This window comes from Urocampus carinirostris, chromosome 7, assembly GCF_059441175.1.
Source record: "Urocampus carinirostris isolate Australia breed hairy pipefish chromosome 7, RoL_Ucar_1.0, whole genome shotgun sequence".
In the NCBI taxonomy this organism is placed as follows: Eukaryota; Metazoa; Chordata; class Actinopteri; order Syngnathiformes; family Syngnathidae; genus Urocampus; species Urocampus carinirostris.
The window spans coordinates 29,790,131-29,814,087 of NC_142355.1; the positions used below are offsets into that span (position 1 = coordinate 29,790,131).

At 38.3% G+C, this 23,957-nt stretch overlaps 1 protein-coding gene across 8 annotated transcripts in view; it reads right to left on the bottom strand.

The window, feature by feature from the left end:
- LOC148362919 (pleckstrin homology domain-containing family A member 7-like) overlaps positions 1 to 23,957 on the bottom strand; it is a 154,541-nt gene that overhangs the window by 24,007 nt on the left and 106,577 nt on the right. For 4 of the 8 annotated variants that reach the window (XM_088340512.1, XM_088340509.1, XM_088340514.1 and 1 more), the window contains 7 exons: positions 22,651 to 22,723; positions 19,699 to 19,799; positions 8,792 to 8,961; positions 7,185 to 7,661; positions 5,466 to 6,012; positions 4,058 to 4,141; positions 1,754 to 1,930 (listed from right to left, as the gene is read on the bottom strand). In XM_088340512.1, coding sequence (XP_088196638.1) covers positions 1,754 to 1,930; positions 4,058 to 4,141; positions 5,466 to 6,012; positions 7,185 to 7,661; positions 8,792 to 8,961; positions 19,699 to 19,799; positions 22,651 to 22,723 — 1,629 coding nt within the window. The remainder of the gene's footprint in view (positions 1 to 1,753; positions 1,931 to 4,057; positions 4,142 to 5,465; positions 6,013 to 7,184; positions 7,662 to 8,791; positions 8,962 to 19,698; positions 19,800 to 22,650; positions 22,724 to 23,957) is intronic. The other 4 variants (XM_088340511.1, XM_088340510.1, XM_088340517.1 and 1 more) reach the window with 4 other exon arrangements.

A 23,957-nucleotide genomic window follows, 5' to 3' on the forward strand; every position in this document is an offset into this window, starting at 1 on the left:
ACTAAGGTACACTTTCAAGCAGGGATGCACAGTAACTGTTTTCCTACCGATACCACTAACCGATTAACATCCTGCTTCTAGGGACTGACACCTATACCAAATGTGTTTTTATCAACTGCTAGTTGGATTTTGAAGTACACTTAAATTATTTAGCTTTTTGTAAATACAGTATTTCTCCAAAGTAGTGTTGGAGAGGCTAGCCTGCCGTGTCCCAGCTGGTTTAGGCCCTTTTAGCTCTCTGACTGTTATTTTGCCAGGTTGCCCCAATTTAACTACTCGCCATTTGTTGTACCAATGCTGCACACACCCACCTACGACACAACGCCTGGGCATTTTCCATAAAAACTACCAAAACTTTGCTTAAAACACTCAAAACATTTTTGACCAACATGTAAACCAATATGATGAGTGGCTTGCTAAGGTGATGGGGATCTTTACATGACGACAAAGCTCAGGAAGTAAAAAATGAGACGGACTGTCTTCAAAATGTATTATCTCGGAAGTATAATTGGAATATACCTCATGTTTGGCCAATTATTGCTGTACACGTAAGGCAAATTTATGGCATTGATAATTTGATAAAGGCGCACAAAACATGGAAATATGTACAGTACACTTTGTGTGTGTCGCCTATAAGACACATTCTTGTCAGGGAACTTTTTAAATATTACTGAAGGAGCTTAATTGGCGTACACTCGCAGATAAATGCAGAAATACAACAAATAGAAAAAAATATTTTATTAAAAAATGACAAGCAAGCTCTCGTGTGGCTTTCGTCCATTATGGAGGTAGAGAGGAGACGCGACCAAGTTATGAAACTACCTCTAGAAAAGATCAAAATATATTCTTAAGAGGACCTAAATGCTTAAAATAATACAAACAACTAGCGACAGCTGATTAAATACTATAGTATAGCGTCAAGTGACAAATTTATCAGGTCTTTTTTCATATTGGCCCGATAAATATAGTGCATTCTTTATTTCAAAGGAATTAAACTTGTACGCTGCTAGCAAAACAAAAATCTTAAAAAAACGTATATAGCATGGATAGCACTGAAGGAGCTAATCATGTTAGGATTTTAGGGACACATGTCTCAGCTTTCACACACAAACCATAAAAATGTTTCTGACAAATATTTTGACTGCCTTGGGGGCTTAAAAACACAAACCAAGGAAAACATTTGTCATCCCCATTCAGCCAGCGTCACTTCCACATTCAGCAAAGCAGCCAAAGCAGACATCAGCCAAGAAAGCGACACGCTTCACCACCAAAATAAACACACTATAAAACAGCACTGCACGGAAGCCGACCAGACGAGCGGGCAACACGATGCTTTCTCTTTCTCTGCTTGAAATTGACTTATGAGAATTTTTGAGGTAGAGGCTGCCATTTGACAAAATGCTGAATTTTTGTTCTAGTTTCGGAAAAATAAATAAATAAAGATATCTTTATCTTTTTAGAGAAAAATAAATGTTAAAACAGGGGAAACTGTGTACTGTGGTTTCCATATCATGCGCCATACATATGAAAACAATTCTCATAAATGAATATTTTAAGGGAGCACCTTATAATCAGGTGCGCCTTATTGCCCAGAAAACCATGGATTATTTCCTCTTTTCTCCAAAATGGAAGATTTCAATAGTATTTGTAGGGTCCCATTGATAAACTTATCAGGCAGACAAAAAGTTAATTTCCTTGGAGCAACCTCTACCCAGCCTCTCTAGGATGAAAGCGGTCGGGTGAGGCCGCCCACCTGCGTTTCGCCCGAGAGACCAAGGTGGGAGAGCGCGGGAGGGGAGTCGACGGCGAGGAGAGCTCCGGCACCGGACAGGCCGTGGCGCTGCAGCCGCTCCAGGGTTTGATGGCGTGCGGCCGCCATCTTGGCCTGCTGCCGGCGCAGCTGAATGAGGAGCAGGGTGAGCTCATCGGGCTGTCCGCCGCCATTGTTAGAACCACATGCACACCAGAGTGTTAAAATGGACGCCGAGCGGTATTTGTCTCTTCGAGTGGACAGAATTTGGAGGTGAGGGATCTTGACAGGGTTTGTTCACCTTTTTCATGACTAAATTCAAGCACTTTTTGAGAACTTTCAAAGTCAATTTTCCTTTTTTCCCCAGTACTATCAAAAAAGAAAAAAACTTTGAGAATCATGTAACCGATTCATAGTGCCCTGTTTAGTTGTAACATGTAGCAAACCGTTAGCAAAAACCTCATCGTTTGGCTAGTCATCTCCGTGAGTACCTTTCCTATGACTAGCAAGCGCTCACTCTCCCTTAAGAAGAGTTGGATCTCTTTAGTGCATATTTCGCAGCATGCTGTGCGTGGATTTGTTCCACGTTTTAACCATGGTTTGCATTTCTTTTGGAGCTTAAAACTGCAATCTTCTAGCATCTTGGTGTGATGCACCTGATATGATGCACCTTTCCTACTGCACCTGTGGGAGACGATAACGTTTAAGATGAAAATGCCATTCAAAGCACTGCAATCGTAGCTGCTGTTTCAGCGTCATTTTTAAGCCGACTATATTATTAATTAATTTATCTATTTTTTTTTTCGTTTAATGTGTTGTCTGTCAAGTCAGACTTCTGAGAAACATGGGAATAATTTTCAAGTATTTTCAAGCACTTTACTCAAAATGGAATCATTTTCTTGACCTTGAAAAGCACAACATTAAAACTGAAGCATTTTCTCGGATTTCAAGCACCCGTACAAACCCTGTCATGAAACCCTGCCGATGACTATATTTAAATCCTACAATAAAACCCCAATATGACTTAAAATCTTAAATACGGTAATCCTTTGATATATCTCATTTGACTTTTCGCGGTTTCGTGCATTTTCATTGTGCATTTTGTTCTGCATTCAGATTAGTTAAACAGTCACCCCGCCCCTTTTCTGCCTGTGTCTAAGTTGTACACTTAGCTTGCTTGATGTACCTACATTAAGTACACACAAATCATTTTCAATTTTGAGTTTTTCTAAAAGCCATCATGTCAACAAATCCCCTTGGGATGACAAAAGCACCGGCGATCATGCCTAAAAGGCAAAGGAAGATGCTTTCTATTGCCGACAAAGTTGGACTGCTCAACAAGCTAAAGGAAGGTAAAATCCTTTTACTTTTATTTGGTGTTTGGAATGTTCTTTTCCTAGCTAATACTTTGACAGCACGTTTTTGTCTTTCAATAATGTGTACATGATGGGGACAAAATACAATCCTAAGTAAAAATGGTGTGACCTGAAATCATTTACAAACTTCAATGGTGCAGTTCAGCACAGCAGCAAAATTATGTTTAAAATTATAAATTGACAGTACTGAAGTAGTTTGTTTGGACTTGTATTTGTTAAAAAAAAGCTTGAGCCTGTAAATAGGGTTTGTTCTCTGGTTTTAGATAGATAGATAGATAGATAGATAGATAGATAGATAGATAGATAGATAGATAGATAGATAGATAGATAGATAGATAGATATTTTATTCATCCCCGCAGGGAAATTTACAAGCATGTTTAATGTGTAATAGTGTATTTGATGAATCAATAAAGTTTTCTACTTAGCACGGGTCATTTTTGTTGTTTAGAAAAATAACGGTTTACTTTACTCTAATATGGGGTTGAAACCCTAACGAAACTTTAAATCTCCAATTCAGACTTATATTTACAATCCAAAATGTGTTTGCCACCCCAACCTACACAAGGCTGGAAAAAAAAACCCAGGCATTTGATCTATTCCTGGTTTAACGCTGTCCTCCAAATCCCATTTTGAACTTGAACTCTTCTTTTCAGTAATTTGGAAACTCCTTTTTGAAAATTTCAAATAGAAAAACTTGTTTAAACTACCAACGTTAAAAATATAATTGAAACAATCAAATTAAATTCCTCATAGAAGCCATAACCACAACCTCTATTGAAACCTAAACTGAGCTCATGATTGCACAAAAATAGAAATTAGAGGATATTAGTATTAGTAGTACATGACAGTTAGTAACAGCAGGAATCATTATTTGCATCATCAAATAGGCTGTTGGATGGAAATATATGTTTCTATATAAATCAGACGTACCGTTTTGCCATGGAGGCTGGGCGCGCTGACCGTGTGCGTGATATAGTTGGACTGGGGCAAAGAGCGCCTCTCCATGGTGGACGCCTGCGGCACACAAAGCCTGTTTTAATACTAAATAAAACAAAACATAACTAGTAACTCTTTAGCTCTAATAGAATCTAATAACGAATTTTAGAACCCAAATTAAGATGTGTCAAACTTGTGTCATGAGGACCAAATGGGGCTCACCGCATAATTTATGTCTAAAAATATACCGGACAAAAAGTGCTTTGACCTAAAACTACTTTTCTCACAAAAGCCGTCGACTACGATATCCGCAAAGTGATTTAGCACTACTACAGGCCAGTATATTCGAATCAATGAGTGGAAGTGAGAAATAAATTATCCTAAAAAGGTCCAGGAAGATTTTGATATTTTGTAATACAGTGATACCTCAACATACAACATGAATGTGTTCCTAGATTGTGCTTGAATCTCGAATTGCTTGTATTTCGGGCAATTTTTCCCAATAAGAAATAACTGAAATCCAAATTAATTTGTTCCCGGCCTGTCAAAAGCGTCCAAGTTAACCCTTAAATAGCAATAAAACACATCTCCCTGATCATAAAAGATAAATTCAAATAGTACTTAAACACGAATATACAGTACTAAGATAAATAAATGATAATAAAATAACATTTAAAGCAACAATGATTAATATTTAGTGACTTCTAGTGGTCCAAACAAAACTCAAGTTAAAAAGAATCATTGATCTGAATACTAGGAAACAATACATGAACTATCATACATATATTATTTTTGAAAATACTCATAGGTCGTGAAATTTGTATTTATTTTACATAGCAGAATCTAAACCTAGTAGCCACTACTATGTTTGGCATTGGTTTATGTTTGCATCAGACAATACAGTGCAATCTAGTGGTCAAATATTACTCAATGTACCTTTAAAGCCCACATCATCCCCTTATCGTTTGGAAATTCTCATAACTTGGATTTTATCTCGCATGCCGGGTATCATTTTTGCTCGAAAGACTCACATCTCAAATTTTTTGTACCCCGTATGTATCACTGTATTTCATGTATAACATATATATGTGGAGTGACATTTTTTTAATGCAACTGTAATGTTTGAGACTTAACTATCTCTTAAATTCGGAGTTATGATTTTACACTTAAATTACATTTAGTTACATTTATTAGGAACTTGGGCTGTACTTGCACAAACACACCAAAGGAAATGGTGCCCCTTGGATTCTAGTGGTTAAGGGATCCAACCAACCAACCAAACAACCAACCGACCAAAACCATAAGTAACATCAGGCCCTTTGAGGGAAACCAATGCAGTGATGAGGCCCTCAGTGAAATTGAGTTTGACACCTCTTCTCCAATTTAAGGGATAGTGATTTACCTTGAAGATCTGAGACTTAGACCTGCGCGGTGAAACTGCAAAAATACTGTCAACTTGCGACGCACCACCCGAGGGTCTCACTGTCACTCGACCAATCGGCGTGTGTGGGCGGCGCGCGGGCGACAAGGTCCTACTGAAACCGGGTGGCGGCCCAGGAGGGGGGATGTCCTCTGGCGATGGCGGTACCGACACGCACCGTGGGGGCCCGTTGTGCTTGGCGGCCGGCGGAACGGCGGCGGGTGGCCTAGCACCGAAAGGGTAGTCCGGTGCCGGCGTGTAGAGTGGTGCCGTTGGGCTACCGTGGCGGTACTGCTGGCGTTGTTGCCACTCGTACAGTTGCAGGACTGTGTTGGAACCGGGTCCGGCCAGATCGGGGGTGAGGTGGAAGTGGTTCATGCGGTCCTGGGCGTACTTGTACTCGCCCAGGCGGGCTGCCGGGGGGCTGTGGCGAGGGGTCTTTGGCAGGGTCTGATGTGCTTCTAGGGTGCCAAACCTAGGTTGGGTCGGTGGCGTTCGGCGGGGGAGGGTGTTGTCTCGGGATGGAGGGCTGTGACAGAATGCACATGCAAGGGTCGGTCTACAGAACATTTGCAGGGTATCATTATCATGGAGATGCTGATAAAATACTGGCTTAACTCCCTCCCACAATGCTTTTCATTCCCTTTGTTTGGTACAGAACCTTGTGTCCTTCACAGGACTTTGTCAATTAGTGTGATAAAAAAGTGTTTTTGTATAATGTATTTATTTAGTATGGGTCCCAAGACTCACAGTGATGCAAAAACATGATAAAAACATTTAAAATGAAGCTTGCGATTATTAGGAAATTTGAAGGAGGCACACACATCGCTACTTCCACTACGGAATATGGCCGTAACCAAACAACAATCTGGCCAATCATTTTTAATGAAGAGCAATTAAAGCGACAATGTCTTTTAAGGGCATGTAAATCCTTTCAGATAAATCAAATTAAAATTTTCCTTGATATGTACATGTATATACTACTGGTTACATGCCATTTTCTTACTCATGTGTAAAGGTGGGGTGCGTCGTTTGAGATGTCCTTAAAATGTTGAAGGTAAATAATTTAAATGTGTGTTAATGATGCTCAACTGAGGTCAAACAGCCTTCATACTTTTTTTTCACCACCCCCATCTGTTTTTATTTTATTTTTAGCTCAGGTGTTCCTATGGCCATAGGATCTAGGAAAGATTTCATGCTCGTGCTTACGGTTTTCTGTTACTGTAGCATGCCAATGGTGAAAGTTAAAAAAAGACTGTTTCAAATACAGTCCAAACCTAAACCTCAAAAAAGATGAAAAAAGAACAGTTTATTCAAGCATGTCTAAGATGTGCACATACTTGCATGTGCCACACAAGCACCTTAACAGAGGCTGCAATGATGATTTAAGCCAGAATATGGCGTCAGCAAGTAAAACATTTTCAATATCCGGACAGCACACCTTTAATATGTACAGGATATCAAATTTCAATGTTTTTACTGCGGGTAACGGGGGTTTGGAACTCATTCGCTAATTTCCATAGATTTTCTATCCCCTGTCATATGACAATTTCACTTACGGTCCCCTCCGCAGTACGGATAAAGTTAGTATACACCAAAGTTATCCATTATCAGTTATCCGTTTACATTAAGTATGCTGGCATTGAACAAAAAGGACCACATCCACAAATGATTGAGTCTTGCATATTTTTAGCCACCTACCCTTTGTGTTCAGCTTTCTGCACCTTCATCCACTGCTCCACCTGTTCCAGAGTACTCCTCCTCCTCGTTTCCTGGGGGGCTTCTGGCCCCCTTTGGTAAGTTCCTGCCGCGATTCCGTTAGGTTCCAATATGGGGCTGCTGGGCGTCTCCACCATGCCGTTCCTGGCGCCGACACCCAGGGGAAGCGTGGATGTGGACCGCGAGGGAGCTCTAGATGGCACTCTGGACACGGGAGCTGACAAGGACAGGTTGGCCGAGGGAGGGAGATCGACGGGCATGGGGTCGGTGGGCAGTGAGGTGTGAGTGTCCATTTCTCTGCTGATGGGAGATTCCTTGCGCAAGCTGTGGCGGTCTTCCAAATCTTGGTGTATTGGCTCCAGGAGAACTTCGTGGACCACGGGTCTCTGGGGTTCCGGAGCCTTGTGGTTGTGAACGTGGTTGTTTATGGAGTGGAAAGGATCCGACTGCTCAGATAGTCTGTATGAAGCCATGAGAAAATTAGGGAGTGGAATCAATTTTATCCATTTAGATTGCTTGATTTGAAACTTAAATGTTTTGCATAAAATCACTCAGACTTGAAACCTGATCTAGAATCCAAATCTGGATTTCAACCCTAAATCTATGAAGCTCTAACCCTGCCTTGAAACAGTTATCAATATTCCCAACCCTGATTTAATACGTAAATTTGAGGCCTCAGCTATGAGCTTGAGAACCTAATTTGAGAAACCAAACCCTAATTTCGAGTGCGCTATGAATTGAACCCTCTCCGATTTTAAATTGACATTTTAAAGACAGATTTGCAACAAATTTTAATACTCGTCAAAGAAACACCATCGACTTTATGTAAGAAAGTCTTTCTGCATTGGCAGAATTTGTTCCTCATTTTATGTATTTTTTATTTTATGAAAATAAATGAATAAAAATTACCCTTTAACTAAGAAATTATGGCGTAAGGTTCTGTATACGACAAAAATACATTCTTACCCAGACTATATGTCCCAATTGTATGTATTAGTTTGTTATTTTTATTATTTATCAAAAACTCAAAAAAACAATTTTAAAAAATCAAGGAAAAGAATAAATGGAGCCTTTGAGCCATAATCAGCAATAATAAAATATTAAAAAGCTTGCAATATTTCAATTGATTTGTAACGAATCCAGAATGTATAAAATTGTTTAATTGCATTCCAGGAAATAATGAACTTTATTACATCCTAATATTCTGAGACGGTCCTGTACATTATCTTATTTTACGAATAAGAAGAAATGTGTAAAATAATCAACATTTTATGCAAAAATGTTGTTTTAAGATGTCATGACTATTTTTTCCAATCTATTGCAGTTATTTTGCCACGCAAGCTTTCATTTGAATTGAATTTTGCCTGATCTGGCTGTTTGGGGACTCGCTTAACAGGTAATTTAAAGCTCCATTGCTTGTGTGTTCAGAAAAGCCTTTGGAGGTTTATTTGACCGCCGGGTCAGTCGTAGAGGACAAACGGTAATATAAGTCAAACACTTTAGAATTCGAAGAATTATTTTTAAAGACTGCAGCATTTAGTCTCTGAAAAGGATTTGGGATGATTTTTCTCCCATTGTGTGCTACTGACCTCCCGCTCGTGTCAACGGGGCCTTTTATTTTGGCGGCCTGGTTCATGGCCCTCAACCAAGTGTTCATGTCCTCCTGTGTGTCGGCGCTGAAGCAATATGTGCGCATGCCCGGGTGTTCCGCCTGAAAGCCGACCACAGAGTTGTGTTTGTCAGCGCGCTTGTAGACGGCCTGCGTGGGGGAAGACAGAGCACATCCAAGGTGTCACCACATTTGACTGACCAGATAGCCGACGAGGGGGCGCCGAATACACCCAGGAAATGAGGACAGGGATCACGGCGGCAGCCAGACACCATCAAAAAAAAGACGAAAGGGAATAATAAAGACATCCTCTCTTACATTTTAGGCCAGTATATAACCACTACCTTGTAAAATGTGCCTCTCTATAATAACATTTTTTAAGCTTATTTTGGGTGTTTCATTCTTTTGAAATTGCGCGTCTATCCTGGAGTAAATGAATGAATAAAAACAACTTTGTTTTAAACATTAGAAAACAAAAAACAAAAAAAAACAAGAAGTCAAAAACAAAGTTAATCTAACATGTCCAAAAAGGAGTAGGGAGAAGCATATGATCATTTATTACTACCTCTTCGACTTTTTTATTACTTGAGTCTCATAGTAAGATCACCTGTGGATTTACATATATCAACCACCTCATTAATACTATATAGTAGATTCATAATACAAGACAAAAGAGAAAAACGAATAATAATAGTAACAATAATAAACCATATGTAGATAACAAGTGAATACATGATTACTCCACATATAGAAATTTTAAACGGTTGTAATGTTGTAAAAAATGTATATTATGTTGTAATGCTATTCCATTCGATTCTTTTTTTTTTTTTTAAATATGGGGAAAAAAAAGATTGGGCCAAGGGTAGACTTAACTATTACTTGGGTTGTTCCTGGGTTGTTTTTCAAATTAGTTCAAAATTAGTTTATTTTTTTTATTTTAACAATTTAGAAAAAGAAGAGGTTTATATATATATATATATATATATATATATATATATATATATATATATACATATATATATATATATATATATATTCTAACATTCCTAAAAATAAGATGATCTGTTTAAAGGTGAAAAAGTGGATTGTTCAACCGCATCAAGCTAGTAGGTTTTTATATTTGTAAAAAATAACCCAGAAAGTTGGATGGTAATAGTTGTCATTTGTGACCATATAGACGCTCCCCTACTTACGACCATTCAACTTACGAAAAAAAACGGTAGATACAAAAAAAAAAAATTCAAGATTTCGAAAAATATCCGGACATTGCTGTGTGTTAAATTATGTATTGTGTGCAACTTTTTCCGAGTTCAGGACAGACTGTAGTGCTTCTTTCCGCCAATACCTTCGTGTGGCGCTGTGAGAGCTCACCCAGCATCCACTCCAAAGAGGAAATCCGCTTCCTCTTACTAGTTGGTGTGTAAACATACTGAACTGATTCTCCAGCGCGCAAAGAACTTTGACGTTTTTATTGTTCAATATCTCGTGCATCCATTTAAGATGCGAGCCGTTTTTTTTTTTTTTAAATGAAAGTGGAATATGAAAGCCTGATGCGGTTGAGAAAATGGTTGGATCGCTTTTTTTGGCCACTTTCTACCGAGGAGGAGGAACTCGCCTAACTCCTGGAGCTCATTTTCCAAAAGTAAGTTAAACTTAACATTATTTATCGTTGTACAGCATATTATTTTATGAAATGTTAATTTTTTAGTAAAAAACAATACTGCCTTAAACATACTTATATAACCTTAAACATACAAAATATAGCACTGAAGTAACTTACGAACAAATTCAACTTACGAACGATCGTCTGAATCGCGTAGTAGGGCAGCGTCTGTCCTGTATTTAGACTACACATTATTTGTGTATACATCTGCTTTTCTAATAGTTAACGTGTTCAAATGAGTTAAAAAAATAGGTTTATTTTTCTAAATAACTCATACATATATCTATACGTGTAAACACACACACACACGCATTTTATATATATATATATATATATATATATATATATATATATATATATATATATATATATATATATATATATATATATATACTGGACTGTCTCAGAAAATTAGAATATTGTGATAAAGTTCTTTATTTTCCGTAATGCAATTAAAAAAACAAAAATGTCATACATTCTGGATTCATTACACATCAACTGAACTATTTCAAGCCTTTTATTATTTTAATATTGCTGATTTTGGCTTACAGCTGAAAAAAACTCAAAAATCCTATCTCAAAATATTAGAATACTTCCTCAGACCAAGTAAAAAAAATAATTTTATAACAGCAAAACTAAATCAAACATTTGAAAATGTCCATTGATGCACTCAGTACTTGGTTGGGAATCCTTTTGCACGGATTACTGCATCAATCCGGCGTGGCATGGAGGCAATCAGCCTGTGGCATTGCTGAGGTGTTATTGATGCCCAGGATGCTTCGATAGCGGCCTTCAGCTCATTTGCATTTGTAGGTCTGGTGTCTTTCATCTTCTTCTTAACTATACCCCACAAATTCCCAATGGGGTACAGGTCAGGGGAATTAGCAGGCCAATCAAGGACAGTGATGCCATGGTCAGTGCACCAGTTACTGGTGGTTTTGGCACTGTGGGCAGGTGCCAGATCATGCTGGAAAATGAAATACTCATCTCCATAGAGCTTTTCAGCAGATGGAAGCATGTAGTGCTCTAAAATCTCTTGGTACACAGTTGCATTTACTCTGGACTTGATGAAACACAGTGGACCAACACCAGCAGCTGACATGGCTCCCCAAACCATTGCTGACTGTGGGAACTTCACACTGGATTTCAAGCAACTTGGATTTTGCTCTTCTCCAGCCTTTCTCCAGACTCTGCCGCCTTGACTTCCAAATGAAATGCAAAACTTGCTTTCGTCTGAAAAGAGGACTTTGGACCACTCTGCAACTGTCCAGTGCTTCTTCTCCATAGCCCAAGTCAGACGCTTCTTCCGTTGTCTTGAGTTCAGAAGTGGCTTGACCATGGGAATACGGCTATTGTAGCCCATTTCCCGGACACGTCTGTGAACTGTGGCTTTTGATACCTGGACTCCAGCTTCAGCCCACTGTCTTTGAAGCTCCCCCAAATTCTGGAAGCGGCTCTTCTTCACAATTTTGTTAAGGCTGCGGTCATCTCTCTTGGTTGTGCAGCGTTTCCGGCCACATTTTTCCCTTCCAACAGACTTTTTGTGGATATGCTTTGAAACTGCACTCTGTGAACAGCCTGCTCTTTGAGAAATTTCTTTTTGTGTCTTACCCTCCTGATGGAGGGTATCAATGATGGTCCTCTGGACAGCAGTCAGATCAGCAGTGATTTAGTTTACTGAACCAAGCTGAGTGTTTTTAAGGCTCAGGAAACCCTCGCAAGGTGTTTCGAGTTAATTAGATGATTCAGGTGATTAGTTGAATAGCCTACTTGTATACCTTTTCATGATATTCTAATATTTTGAGATAGGATTTTTGAGTTTTCTTAAGCTGTAAGCCAAATTCAGCAATATTAAAATATTAAAAGGCTTGAAATAGTTCAGTTGATGTGTAATGAATCCAGAATGTATGACATTTTTGTTTTTTTAATTGCATTACAGAAAATAAAGAACTTTATCACAATATTCTAATTTTCTGAGACAGTCCAGTATATATATATATATATATATATATATATATATATATATATATATATATATATATATATATATATACAGGGTGGCCACAAAGTCACGCACCAATGTTAATATTTATTTTTTGTTAATATAATTTTTTTGTTTTTTATTTCAGATCAGACATGCCATTGACTACAGAGCAGCGCGTAGAAATCATCTTATTATCTGGTCATGATGGTGCAACCAACAGAAGTGTTGCTGAGCAATTCAACAGAAACCATCTTCATAAAAATGTTTCACACACTTCTGTCGGTCGCTTAATCAAGAAATTCATCATTCATTCATTCGTGATTTGGATCATCTGAAGAGTCGTATTATTGCTTGTCAACAAATTGATGGTGATGCTGATTTACGGAATCGTGTCTACAGGAACTTTGAATTTCGTATTGGCTCGTGCATAGCTGCAAATGGCGAACATATCGAGCATTTCTAAGACTTGTAAAGAACTTTGAATTTGAATAAATGTTACTACTATAACTTCTTTAATTAACATTGGTGCGTGACTTTGTGGCCACCCTATATATATATATATATATATATATATATATATATATATATATATATATATATATATATATATATATATATATATATATATATATATATATATATATGTATATATATATATATATATACATATTATACATATACACGTTTCCCACTACTCCTCCCTCAACTGGACCCGCAAAATAATGTTTTTTATACATTTTTAAAAAATCCTAAAATATTGTTTCCCTTTGTGAGAGTCACTGTTTGAAAAAAAAGAAGGAACGAAATTGTTAATTGTGTAAAATATATTTTTAGGGGGTAAATATCCTAAATATTCTAATACATTGTCCGCTACTTTCACCAAATGACACACAAAAATGTTTTTTTATTTTTTATTTTTTTTATTAAGTGAATTATTTTAAACATCGTCCCCTTCAGATGCAGCATTTCATTTTTTGTCCATAGTATTTTGACATAGCCACAAATTGAGCCCCGACGTCCCCGTAAAATAAATGACTCCTCATGAGGCTCCGTGCACTAAAGCAAACAAAATTAGAGAAGCTCTAACTTCTTTTTGTGCTAGAAATAAAAAGTGTCTGCGTCTGATTAATGCAAAATAGATGAATTGCTTGCACCAGCTAACAGCTATGAATTGACTTATTTCATCACACATAGATGCCTAATATTTAATCAAATGTATTTTTCAAAAGTACGCAACAATGTGAAGACAAAATCAGTGATGCAAAATTATTAATATGTCTATACTTAAAATCAATTCCTGAGTTTTTTTCCCTCCTCACTGACTATTTTCTTCCTAAACATTGCTGAATGTGTCTCTAAACAGCACCTAAGGGAGTTCACCAGAGTGCTTTTAGCGTCTACGTGGGTGGCAAGCCCTGGAGTAATAACGGCAGAAAAATAAGAGGTCCCTATTAGTTTTTCTTCCATTAGGCAGACCAAAAAAAACAGCGTGGCTATAGTGGGAGAAGAATGCCCATAACGGAGACCATGTATCTGCTTTTAATAAATAAACAAAATGTTTCTGTAATCCCTTGTTTTTCGTAGATGATGGGGATCCGAACTGCGATATGCGGAAATTCGCAAGGTAGTATCCCCCCCCATTTTTAACAAGCGCCCTGCCTGCCCCCACTAGCAGTATTAGTCGACCGGGGTTATTGTATTGCGGCCGTACGGGCGCTGTTCATTTGAAAAAGAATGGGTAAGAAAAGGGGTCAAGCACGACGCAAATTTGCTCTCTTGGGGCCTGTTTTCAGCAATATTCGACTGAGAATGATGGATCCCGGACAAAACAGTGCAGTTCATTTTAGGTGGGCTTCAATGCAAGCCTTCAGCAGGCCTAACTGAAAAAAACGTACTCATAACAGCACGCCTCCTGACAAAAGTACCCTTTGCCGGTCCCCGCTCAAAGCAAAATGCAATTTAGGATAATGGAAGTGCAGTTCACATTTTATTTTGCACACAACGCCCCCAAAAAACCTGCTTTACCGGTCTCCGTTTCCAGGAAAGTGCATTCGGGGATAATGGATCGTGAAGTACAAAGTAGCGAGGGATTACGGTCGTTGAACTTTGTGAGGTCACAGAGAAACAAGTCTTCACACCTCAAGCAGAGCAACCTGGGTTCATCTTGAGGCCAGACTGCAGACTTTGGCCAGAATTCACGTCCTGAAGCCTCACAAGCTCATCGAGCTCCTTCCTTCCCAGGTGGACATGAAAGATGTAGCGTAATCACAAGTAAGATGCAGCACTAAGTCTCGGCGCATCCATTATGCATCTGAGGCAAAAGACGGAATGCTCGATTGCACTGGAATATTAAACACAGTGCGAACCTCAAGATGAGAAAAATAATCAGCCGCACATAAATATACATTTAATTAAAACTGATTGCATAATTGTAAAGGGAATCCTCCTTTTATGAGGTATTAAATGTACGTTCTGATGCACATGCCTAGTTTGGTCATATAGTGTGTCGGTACTTCAGCTGCAACTTAATTTAACCTTTTTTCTAGTTTTAATAGATTTTAGAATTCTTACTCTAGTAAAATAAGAAATATTATGCAGAAAACGTAAAGTAGTATTTTCCAGTGGGATTATTTTTAGAATATTCGTAAGAAAATAATTTAAAAAGAAACTGTAAATAGGACGAGAAACATTTTTTTGGTAAGGCCAGTGTGCAAGCCTGGTTGTTCTTTTTTTGCCGTAACTGTATTTACACCTAAAATGAACTGCACTGTTGCAGTTGCAAACCTTTATCCCCATACTACTGCGAGCTGGGACCACAGAGCGCACTATTGGCTATGGGCATGGAGGCTCTTTTTTGCATTTACTGTATTTCTGCCTACCATGAACTGCACTCGTGCGACTACGGTATCCTCAATCCCATATTATTGTGAGCAGAGATCAGCGGAAGGCCATTTTGTCAGAAATAAAATGCACGGGTTTTGTTAGGATCCATTATCCCCGGTCAACTACTGCTCAGAGCAAAGGGCAGAAGACAATTTTTTTTCGGTTCAGGCAGAGGAAATGTGCCATTGTGACTCGCCTAAAATGAACTGCACTGTTTTGCCCAGTCAACTATTGCTGAGAGAAATGCCTGAGAGAGCAAGTGTCATGCAGGGCAGTCTAAGTTATCAAATTTCTCTCTTCTTTTCGCCCAAATTGATCACCACCCACTCAGCCACAATCCATTATTCCCAGTCGACTAAGACAGACTACAAACTAGGGCCGGCAGGCAACATGTAAAAAACGGGGTGAGATTTTCACATATTGCAGGGGGTTTGGGTCCCAAAAAATTGCAATAAAATGAAGGATTACAGCATTAAACTAGTTTTCTGTTTAGCAATAATTATAAACTTGTCACAGACTAAATAAAATAGGGCAATTTCATGCGACACACCAGACGAGAACTAAACTTCTTAGGGCTCACTGCTGGTTGAAAAACACTTGTAAAAAAATAAACAAAAATAAACTTATTTTGTCTTCTACTGTTCACCTTCCCGCTGAATGATGTCATGCTCCATTTACATAGCAGCTAATCGCCACCCCGCCTAGCTTCCTTTCCCCCACCAAACATTACTTTCCAATGGTGCTTCCTTCCCATCCTTTTTCAACACACAGTCCAGTCTCACGTGTCCACACTCTATTTAAAGAAAGCATTGTGCTCATAAAGATAAGCCAGAGAGCTGCCTAGCCTCTCCTGATAAAGGTGCATTCTCCCAAAACGGGCATTGATTTTACAGTGGGGGAAAAAAGCATCCAAAGAAAGACAATAATAGCCTCTGGTTGTGTCCTTTTTTTTAGTCTGAAGCTTTAAATGGATTAAAACAAACTAAGTGCTCTCCATTTGTAAAGATGTAGGATGTATAACACCTTTCAAAAATATTCTACAGTGCAGTTTCTTTCTTAAAATATGCAATACAGTATTCTTCTGCCACATTGCAGTTCAACTTTTGTGTCCTCCGTGCTTGTCTGATTTTTTTCTATAAATGGGTTGCAAGTACTTTGCAGAATGACTGCTTCACTTGACAACTGCCTTTACAAGCAAACCAATCAGGGAACAGCTTTTTGTTCCCTGGGCACTGATCGGAGTAATCAAAATGGACCATTTACGAACAAACTACACTAATAGACGTCGTTTCTGCATTTAAGATTGACATTATATAAGGGATTATTTTATTCATGTCACACACCGAAATTACGTGTCAAACCTATTTGATCACACTCAAAGGTGTGCTACATTGCTGCATTTCGTGTGTTTACATGGTGTGCTAGTCGGTGGTTTGCCAGAACCATAGACTTACACACTACATAGATGGATACAACCGATGGATTGTTTTTTTTTTCTTCCTAGGACCATTACTGCATTGGTACACTGACACAGAGGCACATAGTCAGGGATCCCGCGAATCCTTGAAAAGTCTTAAAAGACATTGAATTCATTAGTTTAAAAATAAGGCCACCCTGGTCATCCTGGAAGGGGGATTACAACTTGTGAGGCCACTTCACAAGGTTTCTTTTTTCCTCACGCTGAGGTTTTGAGTGTTTCTTTACCCGCATTGGTTTAAGCTCAGGCGATGGTGTAATTGTAATCCTGTGCAGTCCTTTGAGACATTTTTGTGATTAAGGGCTATACAAATAAATTACTTGACTTGACTGGTTGGCACTAAAATGTCCTAAATCCAATTTTAGAAAGCCTTAAAAATGTAAACTATGAGATTTATATTTCTTTCAACTAAAAATATTTCATTTTTCATGCATCATGATTAAAAAATGCTTCACGAATGTAACAGAAAAGTTCTTTGGCATTAGTAGTTGTCTAGTAGTTTTAAATGAGGATCTATGATGTACAGTAAACATCTTTTCTATTTATTGTTTTCAATGACTAAAACTTTGGAGGGTGCAACGTTTTTTAGATGGAACCAAAATGTGATTTCAAAAACAATCAAAAAAACTTTTGTTTAAAACGGCCTCTAATTCGTTTTTTTTTTTTGTTTCAATTATGTGTTTTTTTTTTTGTCGATTTGGTCTTAAACTTGATTTCAAAAGGCATTAAAAAGAGGTCTTAAAAGTCTTGAATTTAATTTGCCCTAAGCTGTAGGAACTCTGACAGTAGAAGAGCAAAAATATTGAAAAATCACCCAGAAGCAAATTTGGGGCCCACTCCATTAGCAGACTGCATGCAAAGAAAAAGACAGACGCCACTGAACAAGAAACCCCATGAAAACCCACAAATGAAAAAAGTACAGACAAAGGAAAAAGCAAAACACGGAAACCACAACATCACGTTGATTATTATCATGCACAGGGGACAGACGACAACGTCATGTATGGTGTAGTCAATCCCACATTCAAAGTAGGGGAGACAGTACCTATTTTACGTGAGGACTGTCAACGTGACACTCGCAGGGTTGTGTGCGAGGATAGTCCGGTCGGGCAGCCAACCAATGAGGAGAGAGGGAGGTGCAGGGTGGGGTTTAATCATGAAACTCCTCGTACACTAACTCAATAGATTGCAACATGGTAGTGCAAAAGAAGCTTGACTGTTGACATGCTATTAATCGGTATCAGGGGGAGGGGCATCAATTACCTCACAATAAACCAATCACTTTTCAACTGACCAATTCTCCTTTTTATTAACATCAATTACGAATGTCACCATTAAATATTGTTATTCACTTCAAAAGAGATCCCGTCGAGGGCGTGCATGTTTTCCCTTCAGCATCATTTCCAAATATAAACCCGCCACGTCTTATTTATAGCCCAAGGCGCGGAATCCCAAACGTGATCCATCGTGGCTGTAAACAGCTCACGCCACAGCATTCCGACAATAGCTCGTTGTAATATAATAATACAAACGCAAATAGGATTTTGAAAGGGCGATGGATGCCCAATAGTGGCGGCAGTAAATTTGTTTTTCCAAAATCGAAATACAGTAAACCCTCGCTATAACGCGGTTCACCTTTCACTGTCGGCTACTCCACCGATCTGCACTGTGCATTGTGTTCTGCATTCTGGTTGGCTGTTCTCTACCTGATAATTGAGACTATTATATGACAGTATTGTAGTTTTTTTGTAAAAAAAATAAACCAAAATGGTTTATACAGTGCTTTTATTTGTTAAACACATGCTCAAGCGTGTAAATAGAAGGTTTGTTCGGTAGAACTGATGTATGATATATATTTGTAGAACAATTAAAAAAAAAAAAAAAAAAAATTAAAATAAAGTTTTATACTTTACAAATTTTGCCTGGCACGGGTTATTTTTTAGAACCCCGCGATAAACGAGAGTTCACTGCAAATTTAATGCATGAAACCCTTTATTGCTTACTTATAAGTAAAATATCATTACATTAAATTGATTACCGTAATTAACCAAAAGAACCGAGTAAATCAATTACACCTTTAGAACAAATTATAATAATTATAAAATAAACAATATGAAAAAAACAAAAGATTACCAAAAATTATAAAGAAAAACACTCCTGCACTGTAAAAACGTTAAAATAATTTTTAACATATGTCAGTTTGAAAAATAAATTGATAAAATCAACCTCTCACGACATAATGTTCTTGCATCGCGTTACAATAAATCCGGTTACAGATTGTTGCCAAAGGGAAACCCATTCCTCAAAGGCATCGCTATTCAAACCTTCTCTGACAACCGGAACAAATTTCACAACTGCTGGTGTTAGCTGCCAAATCATACCAAAGGGCTTTGCTCTTTCATACCGATGAAAACGTATCCGATATTAGCACACGGGCCAAGATGATCCATAAAGCTGTTGCAATTATGCGAAGCATTGCGATCATGTTGCGGGCTATTTATTTTGGAAATCGGCCCAAACAGAAGAGAACTATCGCAAAGTCCCATAGATTTTTTCAATAATTTGTTTTGTGCTGGTGTAAAAAAGTATAGTCACCCAAATTTAAATGTGAAAAGTCCTGTATTACTTACCTTTTCTTTCTTATGAGATGTTAGCTTTCTTTTCCTCCTCATTCCTTGTCTATTCTATTTTCTTTCAACTCATTGATTTCTCCTTTTCAGTGAGAGGCTGCAGCACTAAAATTTTAACTTTCACCGCAAATTCAACCATTTTATTTTGGAGGTACAAAGAACATCAGTTCTAATAAATTTGTAGATTACGACCGACATTTATTGAGTTCTGCGTAAACCAACAAGGTTAAAAACAAGAGGCCCAACGTACCTTGAAGGCATACTTGCGGCTGATGTGGTCCTCGGGTCCCACGGGTGAAATGACATAGCTGGGAAGTGGAATGCTGCCCAGGACCGCCTCCTCTCTACTGTCTGCAGGGGCCGTGGGTGAGGGGAAGGGCAAAGGAAGGGTGAGGAGGCGAAAAAAATTGATATTTATCACTCTCTATGTGGGCTTTAAGATTACCTTGTATTACTTTGCAAATTCAATTCTATGTCCCACTGTTGAGTTACCATTGTAATTAATAAAACGTGTGCCAACTAGCAAAACACAAGAATTTTCGATCAAATGTCTATAAATAGTGGTGACTTAAAGCGACAGAAAGTAAATTTTCCCACGAGAGGTTGTTCCAGTTTAGAATGCAGCTGAAACGTGTTCATACAAAGAACAAAAACTACGGAAACCCAAAAGATATCGCTTTGCAAAATTCGGAAGCCTGCTTCTATTTTTCTTAAATTATAAAGGATGAATTTCACCCAACGACAAGTAATAAAGGTGTTGTAATTTAAATTAGCAACACCAAAAGATTGAGTGAACTGGATACAACTGGAGCGGTTGAATATAGGAAATAGCTGGAGTTGACCAGAGCTGGTATAAGAGCCTAGCGGGGGAAGTTCCTAAAAAGGCCAGTTAAAGACTGTGTAGAGCATTACAAAATGGACTTCCAAGTAACTTAAAACTTTGGAAAGGATGGAACCACTGCGTCCCCTTTTGGACAGTTCCCGAACGTACCAATTCACCATGTACCATAATGAAACATAACATGAAGTTTTGAATGTAATTAAAACATCGAAGGGAATGTATTGATAAAATGATGTTCTCACCATACGTAATAATGTCAATTGGAAGGGCATTCTCAACTCCAGAACATTACACAAAATTCTCACTTCGTTGGCTTTCTAACAAGTTTAGCAACTTCAAGACCGCTACCCGATACTGCAAGTATCACATATCTAAGACCACGCCCATATAGGCATGATCTGGTCAAGCGTCCCTGGTCCATATAAAAAGAGGAACTGATCGATAGTTCCCTCTCTTTTCTACTGCCTCGCATGACGCCCACGTGAGTTCAGCACATGGGCCAGACGTTGCAACCTACTGGAGCACGAGACCAAATGTCTCCGCAACAACAAGTAAGACGGCGGTCTCAGATATAACACCATGTCTGTTGGTTCATTGGAATTAGCCTTTTTCCCGTACAAGGGAATCTCCCCAAATCTACGCGCATTAAGCGTGAAACTTTCTTTTTGTGCTCGTAACTTTCAGCAGTCAAAAACTCCCAGAATATATGCCCCCCTCCTCCTTTTCCCCATCATTAGTTCTCTGTATTAATAAATTGTGTGTTCTATTTCAATCAGCATGGTTCATTGAATCAATTAGTAATTCATATCAGAACTCAAAGTAATAATTTTAATTTTTTTGATCAGTGTAGGAAATGTATCATCCTTCAGAGAGAAAAAAATATAAGTTGGAATATAAGCAAAACCTAGAGGAAAATTTGTTTACTGATTGCAGTAAAGAAAATGTTGTTTTAGTCCTAACGATTTTCAAAATTAAAGCTAGAAACATCTCTACAACTGCTAGCGCAAACCATAATCTGTCAAGTGTCACGATCCAAAATTCATGGAACTTAGTGACGTTCAATTGCATGACCAGCTCTGAAAGGACCAAGCAAGCATTATTTACATGGATAAGCTAACAAAAACAATAGTGGAGAGCTAAAGCTGGTCGTATGTGGCTAACATAAGTGGATAGAGAAGGAAACAGTGGAACCAGATGCCTGATTCACAGGACTGGGCATCCATTACATGCAGGGCTTAGCTGTGGACAATAAGTGTCCGTTCAGTGTTAAAATCAACACCAGGATAAATTGTCAAAATGATCATTAGGGCTTCAGTAGTGATAAGTTAATAGCCGAAAATGTCAGCTCCTTCAAATGCCATCTAAAGTTGTGTAATACGCTAACAAATTTGGAAAGTTTTTAAAACAATCTTGTTCTTTTTTTTGAGAATTTGAATCAATAGTGTTAGATTTAAATTAATTAAGTGTTTTCATGCCGCGAGGGGTCATTATACAATACACTCTGGGAATTCAAGTGTTTCTTTCCACTGAGTATATGTGTGTGTCTGTGTGTGTAAGAGAACTCAAGCAATTATGACTTTTTAAGCGTTGTAACAATGTAAAAAGACGCACCTCATGGCCCTGGCTCCAAGAAAGGTAGAATAAAAGGGTATGGGTATATAATTGTTTAAAAACAATCCAAGGACCTTTGGAGGAGACATTCTCTAAACGAGGGGTTAAAGGTTGGCGTTTTTATCTGGCCTCTCACAACACAAACACCATGTCGATGACTACAAGAGCCAGACAGGAGTCAGACGGGCAACGATGTGTTTGAGCCCTCAAAGCAAAATCATTGATTGGCGAAGAGGCTTTTCATCTTGTTGAGTGCAGAAAAACTCACCTTTTGAAGTGAGAAAAGAAGGATCCGGGAAAAAAAAAAGAAAAAAAGAAATGATTCCCTTGCTGAACATGAGGAGGCGTGTCCGAACAGTGTTTTGATTGACATGATGAAGACAAAATGACGCATAAAAGTGGCATGGAGCAAATGGAGGCGGATGCGGGCATGATTCTTCATTTTAGCCAGACATTTCACATAATTAATTACGCTTTCACTTTTTCGTCAGCCTATAAAGAGACGCCTGGATGATTTCGCAAAACCTCGGGTATTAAATGTCGAACCAAAGAAAGAACATTTAAGAGAGCAAACACATTTCCTAAATCACTAATAAATAGGAAGCTATTACTGAGCCACAACACATTTGTTGTTGTTGACATCACAGGGCTCCTGGCGATAAACCTAAAAGTCCACACGGCCAGCTTGTATTTAGCACAGGGAAAACAAATTTGTGCTTGTTGTCACCCTGGGGGAGAATGAGGTTTTACCTTTGTAATAGAAAAGGCAGAATTCCGACAAAACGAACCACTTCCTCTTCCAAAGACGCATCCCGGAGCTGTCCTGGAACGAGACATAAGAAGGAAAACGAAAGTCAAGCAGAGAGAAGGTAGACTGTATCACTTGTCTGAACACAGCCCAAATGAATTCAAAAATGTTCATTTGCGCACGTAGCTTTTTTCATTATGAAATGTGAGGATACAATAGCCTCCATTTCACAGGAAATGACACTCTACAGTTAGCTCTCAAGTAGTGCTCTTGGGCTAAGTGTAACGGCTGCATTAAACATTTGTTCAAATGGGAAGAAATGCAACTAAAACCGCACGAATTCTCAGTTGTTTGAATGGTTCAGGGATAAAGAGACATCTCAAAACACAAGTAATCTCTTGCATGTGCATTTTTCCTCAACTGGGATAATTGTATGCCGCAAAGCACTGTGGGATTCATGGACAAATGATCAAGGCAAACTCTAACTTGCTAAAAGAGTCTTGTGTATTGATTGGTTGATTTCACTGGTACATTTTACGTTTTACTTACTTCATCCACAACAAAAAACCTATAGTCCATTTATGGTAAATGTAGCAGTTGTATCCATCCATAATTAGTGTAAGACTATACTTCCGAAAAGCCACAATCAGCGTACCTCGGACTGGACGCCACCAATGAAGCACCTTTGGAGTGAGGAAACAAGCACAGTACTTGCTAAATTGAAGCGTTATTAAAATGCTGCATTAAATTCACATAACAATAAATATTACATTTTACAAGTGTGCAAAAATATGCTACGAGAATGCATCATTACACCGCAGAACATTGAATACGTGGCCAGTGGGAAAATTAAATATCCTAGATAGGAGTAAGCAGGTACTGAGGTACAATTTAGAATATCAAAATTATCTGGGTGTCACATAATTAAAAATCACAGTCCTCAAATTCCATTTCATGCAAAATGTTAGTATGCAAAACATTTTTTACATTTTAACTCGTCACAGTCTTGACAAGTGAGTGATCACTGGTGGCTATTTTAAGACCAATCTCCAGCAACTACAAAAGACAACCAAGTGGAAAAAATCAATATAAAAAGTCATAATCAGAAGTGTTCGATTATTTTCCACAGCAGGCAGTGTTTTTGCTTTAATACAGTGAAGAAAAAAACCTGCTATTTTGCTAGTTCTCCCATGTTCTCCCTCATGGAGGGGGTCTGAAATTTTCATTGTAGGCGTATGTCATATGTGAGAGGGATAAACTAAAAAGAAAAATCCAGAAATCACAATGCATGATTTTTTTAACGATTTAT